The following is an 18,863-nucleotide window of genomic DNA, read 5'->3' as shown; positions in this document are numbered from 1 at the left end:
GCTTTATAAGTATGGCTGATCTGCACTGTGCTGCCTTCACGGGGGGACGCAAAATAACGGACAAATACCTTACTCCAATTTATTTTCAAGTAAAATGCAGGTTTGTCATGATTACACGTTTGTCGTATGATGAAGCAATGGTAAATATTTATAGATTAAAACTTTGAGTAAATTTCGTTTGGACCAAAAATCAGTTTGACCTTTAAAACACTTGATTTTTACTGTGCAGTACTTTTCACAACTGTAAACAAATTTGATCTGCAGCAAAACAACAAAAAAGTTGCTAATAATCTGAGGTTACAGTGACGTTTATTAGGTAATGAACATAATCCTAAAGGATGATGGGGTCACATAGATCGTGATTCCACTCCGTGCCTTTAGAACATCTGGATCATGCATTCCCTGGACTTTCCGACACCAACCCACTTAACTGAAGAAGAAAAATAGAAATTAAATTAACAAACCCAGATATGCTGTATTTCTAATTTTGTGACTATGTTAAACATACTTGGGACTCCGATGTGGTTCTCGATGAAGCGGATGTAGTTCTGTGCTTTGACTGGTAGGTCATTCCACTTCCTTGCTGCAGATGTGTCTGACTTCCATCCAGGGAAGGTTTCATACTCGACCTCCACCTTGTGCAAAACGTCCATATTGGCTGTGTTTGGCAGAAATCGTGTTATTTAAATCAACATTCCATGTCATAAAACACACCTCAAAGATCTCTATATTTCCTCTATTTTTGCAAGCAGATTACCAGGGAAATGGGGAATTCTTTTCCCATTAAGTTTGTATGCAACTCCAACTTTAATTTCATCCAGCACATCCAGAATGTCAAGTTTTGTCAACGCAATGCTGTTTGAGAGGCGACAAAAAGAGTTATGAATGGAATATAGTGTCTGAAGGCACCAAGAAACTTGCCAAAACCTCTCTATAGACTTACGCTGTGAAACCATTGATCATGTGCGCATATTTAACAATGACGAGATCCAACCACCCACAGCGTCTCTTCCTGCCTGTGGTCACCCCCACTTCGTGACCCCTGGTCTGCAGCAGCTCTCCTACTGCCTGAAGTCCAAAGGCAAAATGACACATGGCGTTCAACAATAAGGCAAACAATATACCCATTTCTGCTGAGAGTGGAACATAAAAACATCACAAAGGTTAAAGAATAAAGTTTGAACATCTTGTCCCGGGTGTCTGCTCAGCTCCCGTGACAAGTAACACAACCCTGTCTCACACTGTAAATATATCCTGAACCTGCACAGGCCCTAAATTTATCCCTGTGAACATGTGATCTGCATATGAGTTAAAGAGACTTTGGGTTGAGGCCATCTATCATCATTTTTGACAGCTGCACTCACTCAGAGAACAAACCAACCACAAGACATATGATCACAAGCTGTGCATGTCAAGCACAACATCAGGGATCTACATAAAATGTCATGTGTCTCCACTTCATACAAAACAAAGCAAACAGAGTATGTAAAGCAATCACGAATTCATATCCTGATAATAGCAAATAGCTTTGCTTACGTTCAGTTGTTCTGTAGGGAAGGCCCCGATTCCCACTCTGGTCGTATAGGCCTTCGATACCCCGAACACATCGCCGATATTCAGAGGAGGGATACCCAGACCAGTGCAGACCCCTCCCACGGTGCAATTTGAGGATGTCACGAATGGATATGTGCCTGGAAAAGACAATTTCATGTCACTGTGACTCAATGGCACCCGCTACCTGCGTTCATACAAAAGCATTTGCACTGTGCTCAACGGCCACTAACTGTACCAAAGTCAATGTCAAGGAGGGCTGCGTTGGCCCCTTCCACCAGAATGTTCTTTGGCGTTCCGTGAAGCGCTTCGTACATGTAGTAGACGCCGTCTCTGACCATTGGCCGCAATCTCTCAGCATAGTCCTGCACGAGACCAGAAGAGGATATAGGTCTTTGTGGAACTTTTATGACATTTGTTGTCCAATAGCCACCAGTTTGTACCTTGAGTTTCTTTAGTTGGTCATCAACATCGACTGTCAAGGACGGGTACATGGACTGGTACTGACGGACAAGGTTTTTGAATCTGTAAGAAAGAGAAATTAACAAGAACAAAATAGTTTTTTTTTTTGTCTAATATGTCCATGCCTGTACCTCAGGGAGAAGTCCTTAAAATCAGCCAGTAGGTCACACACACGCAGGCCAGTGCGAGATGCTTTGCTAGAGTACGCAGGACCGATTCCTTTCTTGGTTGTTCCGATGCTGTCATTAAAAAAGCAAATGTGTGGACTGTTGTGGAATAAGTGGCAATTCATATTCCTAGCGCACTACTGACAAACTCATACGTCTTTCCTTCTTGAGCTTGTCTTTCGGTTTCCTGCAAACCATCGACCACCTGGTGGAAATCGAACACTGTGGATGATGACAAAAATGTCAGTTATTGCAATGAATGAATCCCCCCAAAAAAGGTTCACCTGAAAATCAAAACCAACTCGTTATCTCCACAGTCAGTACGGCTGCTCTGGAAGGTCACTGATTTGGACAAAATCAGTGAATTAGGACGTCTGTGAGGAAAAATACCACACTTTTAGACACCTGAAGGCACCACATGATGGCTGGAGAGGCTTTTCATTTATTTTTCCAGAGAAAAAGCCCTCCTTTCATTTGTTCTGTTGATCCCCCAACACTCTCCAACCACCAATGTGCCGTTAAGGCTCATGCGTGTATTTTCTTCTCCCGAAGCCTATAAACAGATATACTGTACCTACCAAGGTGAGCTCTGTCTGACACAATCAGTCTTTTGTCCCAGCCTCTCAGCCCTAAGGGAGGGAGAAAAAAACCATCTCATTGGAGGAAAACCCATTTCTCTATTTGTCACGTGTCCGTTTTTATAAATACCTTTCTTATCATTTTTATCTCCTTCCTCAAACAAGCCAGGTAGATGTATGACCACTCCGTTACCTGTGTGAGCACGAGCAAAATAACAAGCGGGCTGCAGGAATGTCTGCCTCTCTCTCCTTATAGAGGGGGAAATGAGCCCACTTACCAATCAGGGATGTGCTTTTAGGGTTGATGATTCCACTCGGGAGAAGGTGGAAGTCATACTCCTTGCCGTCCACCACCACCGTGTGTCCGGCGTTATTCCCACCCTGCAGGTTCAACCAGGGGACATGGAGACTGGATCACAACATAGTACATTGTAACACAAACAAAATGAGACTGCGATGAGCCACCCTATTCCAAATTCAGATATTTACATGCAGCGCTTTAACAGGCTGCCTGTGGCCTTCTCACATATCAAGCTGGAGAATGTGACCTCTCTCTTGCCCGGTGGGTGGGGCTCTCAAGCCTCAGCACACAGGGTGCTCAGGGCTGTCACAAAGTGCTCAGCAGCAACTGTTGGCTGGGTGAACCTATGGGTACCTCAATTTATGTAAGCTGGCGGAGACATTTATGAGGCTCCTTTTTTAACATAGAAATATTGTGAGTAACTGTGTCCTCTATGATCCAATGCTGTGGATTTGGAGCATTTAATAAAGAAATTAAACTATCATGTTGCATTTGGTGCAGCAAACCTAATCTAACATTTTCTATTTTGTAACTATTTAAGCCTCAATTACCTAAATTATTAATTCAGCTGCACAAGACCACATTTTAAGAATCCCTCGGTGTGATCTACTGTGGCGATCCATTCATTCACACATTCTAGTAATAAATATATGTATATTTTCATCAAATCAAAGGTTGATAGCCATACAAAGTTGATAATATTTAACAAATCACAGAGGTACGAGTGTCTTCGAGTGCGTTGCCCCCTGAGCACCATTCGCGCCCCAGCAGTCAGTGACAGATTCCATTTGAGTTTCTCTAGAAAAGATCTCGTCACATATATATAAAAGAATCAATCAACGTTTTTCCCAAAAGGACCCGCCCACACGAAGCACCGTAGACCAACCATTTACCTGACATCTGCAGACAAGGTCTGCCTCGGTCGCCAACAAATCGACGACTTTCCCCTTGCCCTCGTCGCCCCACTGCGCACCGAGCACCACCGTCACCTTGTTCCCGCAGTCGGTGCGGGAACGCTTCTGCCCCGCGGAGGCGGGCTGGTTCGTGTTCTTGTGGTCTTTGCCAGACCAGTTCAGAGACATGGTGGCGATGGCGTGAGTCCGTTGGTCTCAAGAAGACTAAACGGTCTGAGAGGGTGGCATTGCCATATCTGTCCGCTCATAGCTGATGATGTCAGAGCCAGACGCGCACAAGTGCGTCGCCGTGCTCGAACAAGTTGTCTCCAAGGCTGTCGAAGGCAACGACAGAAAAGCCTTTCCACAACAACCAGTGTGTGTGTGTGTGTGTGTGTGTGTGTGTGTGTGTGTGTGTGTGTGTGTGTGTGTGTGTGAGACCACTGTGTAAAGGCAAATATCAAAACAGGTATTTTGTGTCAACAAAGGTGTGTGAGATGGAAAACGTACAAATTTAAAATCCCTGTTCACATCTTTCAGGATGTGACGTGCACAATTTCTCAGGCAGTTTTATTTTTTTGGCTTCTCCTTAATGTAAATTCGACTTTTGTCGTTTTGAGCCACATCTTGGCAGCGCGGTGATCTTTTGAACCAGTGCAACCAGTTTAAGGATCCTCTCCGTTGTACTTTTCAGAGCAAATGTTGCAGTACCTTCTAGTCCAGACGGGGGCGCTGTCGAGGCAGCAGCGTCAGAAAGTGTGACCCACTGATCCAGAAAAAGCATCTGTGTCGAGTGAGTGAAAGGTTGCTCAGTACGTGCAAGTCTTTATTTCCTGAAACTGATTACTGGTTTCTGTAGGCTTGAAAATATCCTGATGGTGGCTCAGGATCTTCTTGGTGGCCCCCACACTCACTGAGAGAGGACTTCCAAAGGGGCAAAAGTGGCAAACATGATTAACCCTGAAACCCTTAAGGTGATTTCATGGCACCGGCCATAAGGTCACTTTTGGCAGTGTGATCCTGCAGCCTGTTGTGAAGGCTGCCGAGCTGCTCCCAAACATGGGGGAGTTGCTCTGCAGCATCCAGCTGAAAACACCGTCCTCGAAAATGGGCTCACATCTTTCTATATTTTCCACAGGCATCATTCAGTGTTTATGTTTTGGTTGTCTAGACGAGAATCAGGAGAAACGTGCATCTTTAAAGGAAACGCTGCCTGTTAAAATGTAACAGAATGTTGTGTAAATCACAACGAGGAGTTCACCATGGCAACCAGAGGAAGTGATGAGGACCAAGGTCACCTCAGATGAATAGAGCTGCACGGACGCTCGCAGCAATGACCCCATAGGAGGCGGAAAAGATGCTGCTTTGAAAATCAAAACCGTTGTAGCTAATGTTACTGAACTACTGAAAAATCTGACCACAATGTCTACATTCAATGAGAAATGCAAAAATGCACATCTGTGTTTTCGTCCTCTTTCTGTTACATTTTTTTTTTCTTTCTGGTTGTCAGTGACATTGCGAAACTGTCAAAATATCATGTAGACTTTATGGCGGCAAGTGATCTACAGAATGACCAGCAGAGGGCGCAGTGGGCCAAATTAGTTAATCCAATTAATTCTAAAAGTTCACCGACATTTATTGAACGTGCTCAAAAACAAAATGAAACATTCACATTCACTTTTATTAAAAAATATATTTAACATTAAAAGTTACAATTAATTAAATTTTTGTCTTGTGTATTAACATTCGGATACCAAAGAATTTCAGGCAGTTCAGTTAAATATTTTGCACCACACGTAGCATTGTTTTTGTTCAACAGGTGCTGGCCAGACAATTCAGCACAGTAAAACACATCCACGGCATATTGCAAGTAAGTTTACAAAACATATAAAGCATTTCCAACTCTTTTAAATTAGTTCTTAATCAAAACCACTCAGAAAATGACATAGTTATTTACATAGACGGACAGAGATGCATTTCGGTCCATCTTGACCGCCGCCCGAGTCGATATTATTAAACTTTTACAAAATAAAAAGCACACTTTATTCCTCCGCCCATCACAGAACTTGTGTGAAGCTAACAGTTTCGTTTTCCTCTCGATTTCCTCTTCTTTGAGTGACCTGCAGGAGGACAGATAACAAAATGAATAGTCAGAAAACAAAACAGGCGTAATGAAAACATTTTAATATCTTTATTAAGTGTACAGCTTCTGGATAAAATGTGCAGCTTTTAAAATATTGACCCTATTTTTTTTTTCCCCTTTTGAGAGGTAATTTTTTAATGTATTTAATCTGTATGATTTCCAAAGTCAGATTAGCAGAAGGTCAGTTTACAGGAAGCACACAAAACTGTTAGTATTAGTCCCAGTTGCAGATTCATGGAGAATGGACAAGAAAATATGGAAGGATGGAAAAGTGACAGCTTGGGTGAGGCAGCTCCACGATGACGTCACAAAGACTTCACAACTGCAAGACTGCTCGAGACCAGAAGACTGACGTTGTTAGGATTAATTGATACGGATTAAAAGTACATCCACAGTTAGATTTTGATGTTCTTTTTTTTCCCCCCGGATGTGGTGGAATTGAAACACATCAACATTGGAATTGATCACCAACGAGCATTAAAGTGAGCGAGAGTTAGAAGTCGGACGACAGACAACAAATGAGATCCAGATTCCGGTTAGACCAACAAATGATGCATTGCTGGGACAAAGATCATTAGGATGATGTCCCTGCTTACAGCGTGCCGTCTCATCGATGGGACCTACCTCACTGCAACACACAGCCCTTTTTATGTTTTATGTGTCCTGTCCCACTGTTACCTTGCGCTTCAAAACGGAAAACAGAGCATTCAAACAAACTGGCTGCAATTCAGTCCATTCAACATTATATATGCAAATCAAACCCAGCCAACAGTGATTGATCTTTTTAAAAAAAAGTTACCAAAAAATCTTACAAGTACACGCCGACATGACTCATCATATAAAATGCGATAAAAATGAAGCAAATAAGAATGGTACTGGGAGATTCTGGGAGGCTAGCGTTCCAAAAGTGACCTTTATTGATGTGAAGGGCGTTACCTTGGTTACTCTTCTTTTTGTTTCGTTTTAAGAGGCTGTGGCGTTTCTTTGATTCGGGCTTCGCTCCCTCCGACGCCGACGGGTCTTCTGCTTGCAGCCCATCTGGCACCTCCCACCCTGCGATGCCTTCATCGCATTTAGCGTCCAAACGTCTGTGAGTCACCACTTCGTCGCGGCGGAGTGTTTTTACAATGATAAGTTTTCGCTCCTTTCCGCCCTTCTGTGCCGTTTCCGCTTGGCGGCCTGTCGTTTTATCGCCACTTTCACTTTCCATTAAGTTGCTTTCTCTTCTTTGTGTCACGCCGTGTGTGGCGTCTAAAAGAATTTCCTCCGTGCCGGCGCTCACTCCGCTCGTTGCCTGATCCTCAAGTGCGATGTTCTGGGGCTCCCCGCTGCTGCCATCTAACGCCGCCTCTTGCAGGTCCAGATCTGTCAGGGACGGAGGGGTGAGGACGCTACTCTCAGCCGAATCTGATGAAACTCCATTTGTGGCGACACGGGGTTGGTTCTCCCCTTCAGCCCGGGGATCCGGTTGGGCCGCCTCACATGAAGATACTTCAGATTCTCGTGGGTGTGCACCATCCTGCCTTGATGCCGGGTTTTCCAGGGGTGCCTGCGCTGATGTGTTCGCGTCTACTGGGAGTGTTTCGAGAGGAGCAGCTGGCCCATCCTGCGCCAAACTCCCTGGAGCCGGAGGAGTCTTGTCCGACGGGCTGGTGGAACCGTTCGCTTCTTCTGTGGTGGCCTGGTGACCCCCGGGCTGAGGTTTGGTGGGATCTGAATTGATGGCCAGATCTGCGATTCCTTCTTCTGCAGGCTTCGCATTTGACTCTGGGGAGCAAAAGGAGGAGGGGGGATGATGAAGATATGCACGAAAAGGACGGAGGGACATTTCAAAGATGGAAGAAACCAGAAATTAGGCCAGAAAATTAGGCCTTGCAAAGCAAAGGAGTGTACACACAAAGTAGTAAAGCACAACAAATAAATATATAAAGCAGCAAGGCTGTGGTTCGCAGCCGTGTGGCTCAGGAGGAGAGCAACAAACTGCAGATAAAGGCCAACATCTCTCGTCCTTACCAGAGGGGCAGGTATTCCTACGCATTTCATTAGAAGGGAGGCTTTCCGAATCGCACCTGGGCCTGGTCTTTCTGAGGGTGAAACCTTTCCTGATATCAGCCAGGAGATGGTCGATGATGCAGCCGTCGTTTTGTGGGACAAATCCTTTCTTGACTGGTAAAAGACAGAAGATGAAGGAAGATTTTACTGTTATCTTTGCTTCTTTTAAAAAAAAAGGTCCTCAGCTCGTGTAAATTTAGATGTTCATTTGTTCTCCAGTGTTAAAAAACCCAATAAATCTCTGCCCTGCTTTATACTTTTGAAATGTTATGATTCCACCCTCCCTGCTGGTTGGCAACTGTCAGGTCAGGTCATAATTTATAAATGGCATTTTCCAACTTACTTATCTTTCCATCCTCTCCTTTTTGTCTTTTGGACTCTTCCTCCGCAAGCTGCTGCTTCCTCTTCTCAGCTCTGGCTGCCTGCTCCCGTCTGGTTTTGTTATCCTGATCGAAGGGAAAACATTGTTACGCGCGCACGTGCACAGCAAACGGCCGTTTGTCACCATCGTTTCAAAGGACACAGTCAGAAATATTATTTCCGACCTTCAACGCCTTGAGAAAAAGTTCTCTAAAAGTCTTGATGGTTCCGAAGAGCTCCTCCAGCGAGAGCTTGTTGGTGTCTTCGCACAGGTAGAGAGCCAACTCGTTCTTCTTCTCTGCCATTGCGGTGAACCTTTCAGTGAGGGCTTCACATTCTTCCAGATGTTCCTACAGCAGATTAGAGGGAAGCAGTTAGACCCAGCGATCACCTTGTAGGTGTATGCAGACGCATCTGTCCAACCTTCAGAACGCTTGTAAACTGCTCCTTCACTTCATCCACAGAACTGGAGACCTTCTTTGACGTCATGGCCAGGCGGCTCACTAAGCCACCAGCTTCGGACTGAATCGAATCCAGATTAATTCTGGGGACAAAAACGTAAAGAGCGTTATGCGTCTGTTCAGGAAAGAAGCCCGGGTTGTTAACCACAACATGTCTACCCTGCCGCTTTGTGGCAAATCTCCATTTCTTCTGGGAGCTCCAGCAGCTCCGGATGGTGTGCTTCCGCTTCCTGCGGAACAGGAACCACGTCCGGCGTCAATAAAAAGTCAGAACCAAGCAGGACGGGTAACGTTCCGTCACCTGCGGGCCAGTTTTTGTACCTCCAGGATGTGATGAAGCAGGGTGATGCAGCTCTTGTTGGCCTTGGTCTCGGTGAGTTTCAGCAAAGAGTTGATCTTGAAACCCACAGCATTCCCCGTGTGACTTCCCTGGAAAGAACACAAGTGATGTATGTGGGATTTATCCTAAGAGCCCCTGAAGTAAAATACAGGAAGATTCTCTTACGTAGTTGAGGAAATTCCCGACGTCCAGAATTAGCCGGCAGAAACTGGGCAAGAGCGTGCTATTTCTGAGAGCTACGGAAGGAGTCACACAAGGTCGAGTATTTTTAGGGAAATAAAAGCGCAAATTAAAGAAGTTAAAGGTTTCGTTTACCTTGGCAGGCTTCCTCCACCAGCTTGACTTTGGGTTTGATCATATCCAAGATGGTAGAACTCTCTTCGCATAACAACATACACTCAATCCTCAACTGATAACTGAGGGGGAGTGAAAAGGTAGACAAAATGAGCCCCTGGCTGGGAACGATCCGTTGGACAGACGGCAAAATTCCACAGCAGCGGGCTCACCAAGGCACGACGAGGAGGGAGCTGTAGAAGCGATCGACGTTTGCCATCTTCTCTTTGTCTCCTTGGAAGGATTTCAAGTTTTCAATCTGGAGACAGATACAAGAATAGCAAAAAAAGGCACTTTAAAGCGGGACCTTTAGCAGAAATCTGAAGAGACTTAGCATTACGTGACCATCTTTTGTGGGTGAACTGTCTGCTCTGGCTATTGTTATCATAGGAGAGAATAGCAGTGCTGCCCTCAAGCGAGGGCTGATTTAGAGTTTCAGATCAACCTAATGTGCATGTTTCCAGAGCGCAGGAGGAAACTGCAGCCATCTCGCCGAGGTGGCAAGTCACACAAACAGGATCGTTAGCAGCAGAAACAAGCAGCTAAAGACGGAAACCTCGTGTTTCTCTGGAAGAAGCTTCAGCAGCTGTTTGAGCATTTCTGCGTCAAACTTAGCACGGTCCCCGCTCTCGATCATGGCAATAAATTCTTCATTTTTGCTGGAAGGAGAAAAGGAATTAAGATACCAGAACCAATCCAACACACGCACGAGACGCTGAAAACAACATTGCTAATCTTACCATTTAAACTGCTTCAGGAATATGTTCAAATTCATGCTTTTCTTAGGGTCAATGAACGTAATCTAGAAAGAAGTTGGAGAGGCTGGTTGATACTGTAGCTCAGACAATCAGCTGTCTTTTTTTGTGTTGACCTCTTGTGTTGACCTCGCTCACCTCTTTGGACACCTTCTTGACAGGAGCACTGACATTTTTGTCTTTGTTCTCGGCCACCGGGAGACAGAACAGCTGCTCGATGCTGCTGTAATCCGGCTCCCGCGGAGGACATTCTTTCTGAATGGAGGACCACAAGGACTGACCGTCGGTATCTGTAAGGGCCCAGAAAGAGGGGAACGCATTACCCACGGTACAGGTACCGATACCAAACCGCATGAGTGAATCTGTGCTGAAGACAATGTCACCATCTGCATCAGCTTCAATAAATGAAAAAACCCTGCTCACCGGTAACAGAGCGGATTTTCTGCCAGTTGAGTTTTTTCATTCTTAGGGAGGGGTAGCGGCTGGACGTGTTCTGACTCGCAGCACACCCTAGAACTTGGCTGGTCTGGGCCACTATCATGCCAGGGGGAGGAGGCGGGCAGGGCATGCCAGGTAATGGTGGTGGAGGTGGTGGGCCGCCACCCAGGAAGGGAGGTGGTGGGGCTGGAGGTGGGGGAGCCATGCCCGGGCCGCAGGGCAGTGGTGGTGGTGGTGGAGGCGGAGGGGGAGGAGCCATGCCTGGCAGCGGCGGCGGTGGTGGTGGCGGTTTCCCAGGCAAGCCACCTAGTCCTCCAGGTAACAGCGGCGGTGGTGGTGGCGGTGGCGGTGGCGCAAACAAAGAAGGTGCCGCAGTTGTGGTCAGACAGGGAAATGGAGGCGGGGGAGGAGGAGGTGGCGGCGGCGGCGGCCCTGGGGATGTGGCACTTGGCGGCTGTCGGTTTTCCTGCTGCTCCAGGTCCGTCTGCACGGCCTTATCCACTTTGGCCAGCTGTCCGTCCACTTCCTGATGACCATCACAGCATTTGGAGAACACCAGCCTCGGGATGATCGTGTCAACGGATTCCATCTGGGCTGCGACACCAATACACAAAGACCGACTTACAAATGATTTTTACTGGCCGAATTTCCCGTCAGCAGCGCACGAATTACAGAGGAGGCCATTATGTAGCCATTAGCCGCGGCTGCGTTGACCCTGCGGTGATGTGTTAACGCTGCCTCTGGGCTGACTCACTGTCCTCGGCCAGCAGAATGGCCCTGTTTGTGATGGTCTCCAGAGCCATCCAGACGGCAGAGCGATCAGGCTTCAGCGCCAGCAGCGTCTGCAGGATGGACAGCAGTTGGAGGGATGCCGGAAAGCTGCTGACCTGCACACACACGCACACGCACACACACACACACACACACACACACACACACACACACACAGAGAAATGGCATTTTCAGGTTCAAAGTGCAAAATGACAAAAGCCAAATCGGCTTGTAGAGCGAATTGATGAATAATCTAAACAGACCTTGTTGAAGAGCAGGGAGAAAACCTCCACGTGGTTACTCATGTTAATGCCCCCATAGATCTGCAGCAGCTCCTCCTCATCTTCAGCCATGGCCTCTTCGAAGGTTTCACATTGAATAATCAAGTCTTCATCCTCCAGCTCCCTGCACATTAACCACACGTGAATCCGATCAATTCTGGTAATCCTTTCCAAAAAGCACCATATTCCCAAGTGCCGACCCTTAAACTGCAGGAATTAGTAAAGATACTTGCAAAAGAGTGAAGACCAACCTTAATTTTGGTAGAATGTCAAGCAACTGGAGCCCTGAAGGTATCAGAAAACAGTGGTGAGTGTCACAACTTTTAGTTTATCCTTAAAAACGCTGTCAAACAGATGTCCGAGGCTGCATGTTTTTGGGGAATTGGCAGCAACCCACAGGTGAGCAATCACAGAAGGAGGAGGTGCCAAACAAATGGCTGATTGGTCCGAGGGGTGGGTGGTACCGTCAGGAGTCCAGAAGCGTTTAAAAAGCCAGAACTCTGACTTTTTCTAAAAACTGTCTTGACAACTGTCAAATCAAATTCCACCCGAGGGAGAAAAGCAATTTCAGCTCCCGGGGTTGAAAGAATTGCGTAACACAGAAAAGGAACGGACTCTCATTGACTGTCTTTCAGGCAAAGATAATAAAATCAAATTAGCTCAGTGAGATTGAATCAGTAGTGATATTTACTTTAGCCAGAGGCCTTTGATAATCACAGCTTATTGTGTTAAAGCAAAAAAACCTCCACAGAAAACAAACACATGCTCGATAAACTCCAGGTTTTATTGTGTTGCTTAATATCTTTTAAACTGAAAATGAGGCCGGGAGACTTATTCTTAGTAGACCCACAGAGATAATTGCCCCGTCCTGTATACGCCCAGCAAAGGAGGGAAACACTCTTCCTGGCAACGTGCATCCATGAGGAACCCACGGAAAAATACGGAACCTACCGACAAACTCCTTCCTCAGCTTGTCTCTCTGCCTGAGATCGTCCATCCCGAAGATGAGGGCATTGATGACGCTGAGCACGGTGGCCATGTACGAGGCGTTTTCGGTGGCCTGCAGCTCATGCATGATCACACTGAAGCGATACTGCTGCATCTTCACGTTCTGGAGGGGACACTAAAGTGAGTGCAAGCTCATGCTTCAGCGCCAATACGGAGGCCTGTATTTTTCCAGGATTAACAGACCAGCGTTTCGGCCACTAGATGGTGCTATTGAGACTCTTATTATCCAGGAACGGTTCTACAGGGACCCGCTACAGATGGTCGCTTGTTACCTTGTAGTGTTCCAGCGCGTCCAGCGCCAGCCGATGTCCGTCTCTAGAGAATACACTGAGGGCGGCGAGAAGATCAAAAAGTTGCTTCTTCACCATGATATTGGACGTGTCCAGGGCTGTAGAGCGGGGTGATCACATCGGTTCAAAACGAGGATGTTTCGAGCTCCTGTCTGGATCATTTCACTACTTTTCAACATAGCTTGATCCTTAAGTTTGCCATTGATAAAATAAGTAAATCATGGGAATGGAAACTGCTACATCAGCAGCATGCTGGGATATGACATTATTAGTTATGCAAAGTTGCCCCCTATGATTCATTGCTGCCGACTGTAAAGCCCAACGGTGAGAGTCACAAAAAACCATTTAATCAATGTTTAACTTTGCTGATTCCATTATTTGAGCCAACTGTCCAGGATAAAATTTGATCTTTCGTCCCACATAACTGCAGAGGGAATGCTTTAAATATGAAGATTTTTCACGACATAAAGGATGCGTCTTACCTTGGGAAAGCTTCCGGATGTATCCCTCATTCTCTATAATAAAATGGATCCCCGTGGAGGAGTTCATGACCGCCCGCACACAGTTGACACAGGTGAGTTGCAGAAGGGCCTCGGAGATTTGGGAGCATCCTCTCCCCGAGAGTCGGTCCAGAGCCTCCAGGAGGAGGTCCAACCCGCTCAGCTCCAGGAACTGGATCATCCATGCCTCGTCGCTGCCCTCCAGGCGCCGCTTCAGTCCGGAATAGTTGACCACGGTGGGAACTTGCAGCAGCCTGATGCACAGCTCCGGGTCAGCACTCTCCAGGTTGGCGTCCAGCTGAGTGTCTGAGTCCTGAGAGGAGCCCAGGCGATCCCTGAGCGCAGCCCACTTGTTTTTCTTGTCCGACTTCCCTGACATAATGCTGAGGAGGAAAGAAGTTACTTCTTCATTGGTGTGACCTGCAGATCTTATAAGCTTTTGGTAAACAATCAATAATTTCCATGAGTGCTGGTATTAATGTGCTCTTCAGGCCAGAGGAAACGCACTGAAATGAGAGAGACTATCAGAACACACAGCAGAATAGAAAACGACAGCTCTGCACTTCTCTGGATGAGCAAAAGATATGTCAGCAGTCCAGTCATCACCAGATCTGCCAAATGTCCCCACGTAATCCTGTCTGACAGCAGTTGGCCAGTCTAGAAAAATCACCCACAAAGCACGACTTACCCTTCACGTAATATATCGCTAATCGATTGTCAGACAGCAACCAAACTTACATGGTCGGATGCGGAGATGACTGCGCACAGGCTCAGAATAGAGGCCGTCTCTGTAATCAAACTGCCCACCCCCACCACCACCCTTCCCCCCACCCCACCCTAGCCTGTTTGTAAAAACACCCTCCCGTCACACTGCTAAAATCAACATCATCAGCCTTTTGGACCGAAAACCTTCTGCTCGGGCAGAAGCAGCACCTGACTATTTGTACTATCTCCTGTTGCTGACAGCATGTTTGGCGAGGATAACGTACACAGGCGAGGCGCTGAGGCATGCGCATGAACAAACACATGGCTGCACGTAAAGGTCACTATGGAAAAACCCGCCCGGGCAAAACTCCCGCTTGGGGCTTGGGGACACGTCGGAAGGCTTGAGGTGTTTCCTCCCAAACTGGTGGAATCAGCTGTGACTGCAGCATTTCTGCTGCCAGTGTGAGAGTGTTACCGTGGCAGCAGGCGGACAGACAATGGGCTTCCACAATAGGCCCACAGAGCGCTCTTCAAAGTGCGGTTTTCAGGGGAAACAAAATGGATGGGCTGTTCCCTGCCCCCCCCCCCCCCCCCCCCCCCCAGCAGGGAGAGGGTAAATAGCAAACTCTTGACTTGCACACCCAATAAGGCCCAAAATTAGCAAGTCACTGCCTGTAATCGGGAGACTTGCAACATCGTTTTGAACAGCGGATTCACTTCCTGTAATGAAATATGACCATGACTCCTCAGAGGAAAAGGTGAGGCTGGGAAGCCACTGAATTCCAAAGCAGAACTATCGAACTTTGCACAGGAAGCATCCTTCAGAGACAGGAAACTTTGGCTCCGGATAACATGCCGCTGGCCTGACAGCTTGTGTTCCTCCACGGAAATGTCAGCGCTCTAAAATGTTGTTATTTTGATCTCTGTTCTGTGTCCTTTCATGGAATTTTTTTTCCCCCCACATTTTCTCGGGCAGTGTTTTCAATTATAGGCAACTTTCCTTTGCAACCTTGTGAGCCAGAGCTCCCCACATGTACCACTAATAGCAGGCTGATTCACAAGCCCACTCATCTGTCCTCTGGTTCAGCTGCCCACGCAGCAGCTCACCGTTACAGTAAAACCATCATTCGCACGCACAAACATCTCCATTATCGTTGCAGTTGAATGCATTTTATGTGGAAATTCCAGATGCGGTTTGTGGATTCCCATATGTTAACATTATATAACGCTGGTGAAGACTAAACACACAAAAGATGCAGCGTGGGGGACGGCACCGTGACATTATTCGGGCTTTTAACACATCTGTCTTGCATTCAGCTGATACCCAAACCTCCTCCTCCTCCCTGCTGGTTTAGGGAGCGCTCTACGACAGGACCACGTCTGCAGGAACATTTCAGAGTTGATGCCCATTTTATTGACAGTGTGGTGTTTGTTCTTTGCCCACAATGTGAACATTTGTGTACACAAGCAGGAGTGACAGGTGGCTCCCACAAGGGACTAGAGTCCTTCTTTGGAGTCTTTTGTAGATCTGTGTTCTGTGTACCAGCCCTCTTCCTCCCGTGGCCACTTCAAGGATGGGACACTTATTTGTTGTCATTTGTGGGGTTTAAAAAAAGACCAGAATACGATGAGTCTGTGCAGTCTGCATTCTGGTTTGATTCAGCACAATAAAAAAAAAGACAAATTGGCACTAGTAAAGGCGCAATACTGACACTTTGAGGTATGTGGGATATTTCTCCCCCGACGTGCAGGAGGCATAACGGGACTATTTACCTGCCCGTAGCGAAAGAATACACTCGAAAGAAACAGATCAATACACACAATGTCCCCGCTTTGCTGCTGCCACAGCTCAATACCGTGTTTAAGCGTTCAAGATCACGTTTCAGCTGAGAATGTGATGGCTTACCTGGTTTAATTCCAAAAATGTAGACTTGGAGAATCGCGTCCTCTGGTGCACTCAGATGGACGGGAGGTTTACGGACATCCATACGCCATTCAATTTTGTTCTAAAATACACGTTTGAACAGATAAAAAAATGAACTCGCTCTCTGAACACTGTGACAGATCTTCTGTGGGTAATATCGGGTGGATGGCGCTGCGCTCCAGTGGCCACGGCCCCCTTTACTTTTGTTGCGAGTCTGGCATCGTCAAACCGGAAATATTACAGGAGAAGAACATCCGATTAACCTTTCAGCATTAAAGACACGTCTGGAAGGACACCGCCAGTGTTATTGACTGTAGAGGTCCGTTCTATTGACATACGGGCGTCAGCATGTTTACATAAGCAAACAAATAACTGTGAAAGACTTAAAGTAAAGAAACCGAGCAATTGTGAAACTCATGATGGGATGGACTTGGGTTGGTCATTATGTTTCATGTGCATAATTATAGCATTCGGGTTTTTTAAAAATCCTCTTTAATTCATTCTGTGCACCAACAAGGTGGGGACTATTCAACTGATTCCATTATTTGAACTAATAATGGTAGAAAAGAGAGAGAAAGGAAAGGAAATTAAAGAAAAGTAAAGAAAAGGAAGGATTTCTTTTCCTTTTATTTACCAAAAGTAAGTCATTTTCATTTTCGTCGTTTAAGCGGGATTTTATTTTGGAGGCAAACCAGCTTAAATGCCTGTTGAAGTGTGTCTGGTCTTGTTGCTGAGCTCATGCAGCCAGATGAGGCCCTCCTCCGCTCGAAACCATCCCAACAGCTGCTGGCAGAAAAACTGGCTTCAACAGCTACAAGTTGCCTGTTTTGCGGTTTTGTCTTTTAAATTTTCGTCAGCAAAGGCCTGAAGCACATGACCCCCTCCACCCCAACTAAAGTGCACTTCAGATAGCATCATTGATCAGGAGATATAGTAAACAGAAAAAAATTTATGGAATCCAAGCTGCTAGTTGGTTCACGCAGTTTTTTAAGTGTAAACATTTATTTCAAACTAATTTAAATGTTGCAATGCTATGTTGCCGTTCATTTTTCTAAACATTTTGTTAAGTTTCAGTCTCTCTCAGCCTTTCTGACTGAACAAGTTCTGGCTGAACTATACCTCTATTGAGTGGCTCCTAATGCCATAGTGTTAGCATGGCTTTGTTAATATGCTGGAAACTGGGGTTTCAGCTGGGAGCACGACGATGAAATCTGCAGCATCGTTACTCAAATTTCAACACTAAACAATACAAGTGGCTTCTCAGCCACCACTCTATAGGCACCAACCAAAGGCTGAACCTTTCCCACTGACTATAATGGTTCCACATACTTTTTTGTTTTACAGTGAGCAGCAACAGCTACTGAGTAAACAGGTATATGTACAGTAGACTAGGCTGAACTTGTTCAGCAGGGTCAATTATGAAACTCAATATGGATACTTAACAACCGTAGGTCTGACTTTCTTTATTGCCATGGGGTGTATTTTTATTTTATTTGTGCTGCTTTTTACATGATAGTTCCAAGGAAACATACAGAACTGCTCAGTTGTAAATGGGAGTGAGGGCAAAAGTAGATGAGTTTTAGGGTCCATTTTTTCATTTTTAAAATGATTAGGTATATGAGAATATGTTTGCTGAAAATGAAATAATGTAAAACCTTAATAGTAAATGAATATAACAGGACAGTTGTATATTTAGGGGGAAAATGAAATAAAAAGTAGTGTACGACGCTTTTGTTTGTGTATGGAATGTTATGGCAGCTTGTTTGAATCCTGTGGGATTTCTTCATGCCTATGATATGTAAAAGTATTTTCTGTTGTCTAATGTAAAGGCAAAATAGTATTTGGAATGAAATGTTAGGTTCTTTTCGCCTATATAGGTGATAAAAGACTCGCAAACGGCGTCATTTTAAAGTGTGATACAGCAAAAGCGCCACTGAGCGGAGACGTTGCACCAGCTAGCTGCACAAGTTATGCCAAGGCGTTCCTGTCCATGGATGAAGTTAACCATATAGAATAATTCATGCTTGTTCATAATAGATGACCACAAACACTATTGATAAATCTGACAGTTTATGTGATAGTTAATTTGTAGATTGACAGTTTTGTCTTTTGAGGAGGCGCTGTCTACAGAAGGCTCAAACAGCAGTGTTCTGCTACATCCTATTCAAAAAGGTAATATATTAGAGTAGCTCTGTATGACTGCAGATAGAAGGAAACCATATTTACTTTAGTATCATGGATTCAGAATATGTGGTTTGAGCACTTCCAATGCCCCTTAAATGTTCTTCTCCGCAGTATTTAATTATGCTATCCATATATCATAATAACCTGTTTTGCTTTGTCTAGCATCTGGAATCCAGCTATGGACGGCCTTGAATTCCTTCATTTGATTTCAAAGCTTGTGATCCACAGAGCATTGTCTAAGAGGAATTTAGTGGTTGTAAGTTGTGAAGAAGGCAGCTCCAATATGACTTGTTTTTTGAGGGCTGTTGATGGTTTAGGGAGATAAATGTTGGAATGTCTTTCGTGTTTAGTGCACTGAGGGCCAAC

The 18,863-nt window shown here is 45.6% G+C and overlaps 2 protein-coding genes and 1 long non-coding RNA gene across 8 annotated transcripts; 1 reads left to right on the top strand and 2 right to left on the bottom strand.

Annotated features, from left to right (window-relative positions):
* Positions 1-65: 65 nt before the first annotated feature.
* adss1 (adenylosuccinate synthase 1) lies at positions 66-4,264 on the bottom strand. Its single transcript, XM_003962432.3, has 13 exons — positions 3,953-4,264; positions 3,037-3,139; positions 2,889-2,951; positions 2,759-2,809; positions 2,336-2,402; positions 2,145-2,252; positions 1,995-2,076; positions 1,790-1,916; positions 1,537-1,691; positions 944-1,068; positions 758-855; positions 509-658; positions 66-430 (listed from the first exon to the last, which is right to left on the bottom strand). Exons 1-13 carry the CDS (start codon positions 4,139-4,141, stop codon positions 378-380), a joined length of 1,371 nt encoding a protein of 456 aa, XP_003962481.1. The 5' UTR covers positions 4,142-4,264; the 3' UTR covers positions 66-377.
* An 81-nt stretch (positions 4,265-4,345) lies between these two features.
* On the top strand, positions 4,346-5,992 carry LOC115248877 (uncharacterized). The gene is made up of 3 exons (XR_003887597.1): positions 4,346-4,440; positions 4,647-4,745; positions 4,812-5,992. It is a non-coding gene; the product is annotated as an uncharacterized lncRNA (long non-coding RNA).
* On the bottom strand, positions 5,616-16,518 carry inf2 (inverted formin 2). Of its 6 annotated transcripts, XM_029832799.1 has the most exons (23): positions 16,296-16,515; positions 13,667-14,067; positions 13,167-13,282; positions 12,838-12,997; positions 12,138-12,171; positions 11,869-12,010; positions 11,589-11,721; positions 10,820-11,437; positions 10,535-10,686; positions 10,382-10,443; positions 10,198-10,300; positions 9,815-9,900; positions 9,624-9,724; positions 9,474-9,544; positions 9,290-9,397; positions 9,128-9,198; positions 8,931-9,051; positions 8,693-8,857; positions 8,491-8,593; positions 8,109-8,261; positions 7,032-7,862; positions 6,720-6,779; positions 5,616-6,072 (listed from the first exon to the last, which is right to left on the bottom strand). In XM_029832799.1, the coding sequence occupies exons 2-22, from the start codon at positions 14,061-14,063 to the stop codon at positions 6,721-6,723; spliced, it is 3,786 nt and encodes a 1,261-aa protein (XP_029688659.1). In that variant the 5' UTR covers positions 14,064-14,067; positions 16,296-16,515; the 3' UTR covers positions 5,616-6,072; position 6,720. The 6 variants fall into 6 exon arrangements, 5 of the variants coding, with proteins under 5 accessions (XP_029688659.1, XP_029688660.1, XP_029688657.1 ...); XR_003887595.1 differs by having other exon boundaries at positions 6,720-7,862; positions 16,296-16,516; XM_029832800.1 differs by lacking the exon at positions 6,720-6,779.
* Positions 16,519-18,863: the final 2,345 nt, after the last annotated feature.

The sequence above is a fragment of the Takifugu rubripes genome, chromosome 2 (assembly GCF_901000725.2).
Source record: "Takifugu rubripes chromosome 2, fTakRub1.2, whole genome shotgun sequence".
NCBI classification, from domain to species: domain Eukaryota; kingdom Metazoa; phylum Chordata; class Actinopteri; order Tetraodontiformes; family Tetraodontidae; genus Takifugu; species Takifugu rubripes.
This window is presented reverse-complemented; position numbering and strand designations above follow the sequence as displayed.

What these genes read in the sequence shown, in the direction of transcription:
- adss1 (XM_003962432.3), bottom strand. Translation starts at nt 4,141, where the DNA reads ATGTCTCTGAACTGGTCTGGCAAAGACCACAAGAACACGAACCAGCCC. An exon ending in ATGATCAATGGTTTCACAGC is followed by an intron (nt 856 to 943) that starts GTAAGTCTATAG and finishes CCTCTCAAACAG; the next exon opens with CATTGCGTTGACAAAACTTG. An exon ending in GAACCACATCGGAGTCCCAA is followed by an intron (nt 431 to 508) that starts GTATGTTTAACA and finishes TTTCTTCTTCAG; the next exon opens with TTAAGTGGGTTGGTGTCGGA.
- inf2 (XM_029832797.1), bottom strand. Translation starts at nt 14,063, where the DNA reads ATGTCAGGGAAGTCGGACAAGAAAAACAAGTGGGCTGCGCTCAGGGAT. An exon ending in GACATTCTACCAAAATTAAG is followed by an intron (nt 12,011 to 12,137) that starts GTTGGTCTTCAC and finishes GTTAATGTGCAG; the next exon opens with GGAGCTGGAGGATGAAGACT. An exon ending in TCTCCCTGCTCTTCAACAAG is followed by an intron (nt 11,722 to 11,868) that starts GTCTGTTTAGAT and finishes GTGTGTGTGCAG; the next exon opens with GTCAGCAGCTTTCCGGCATC.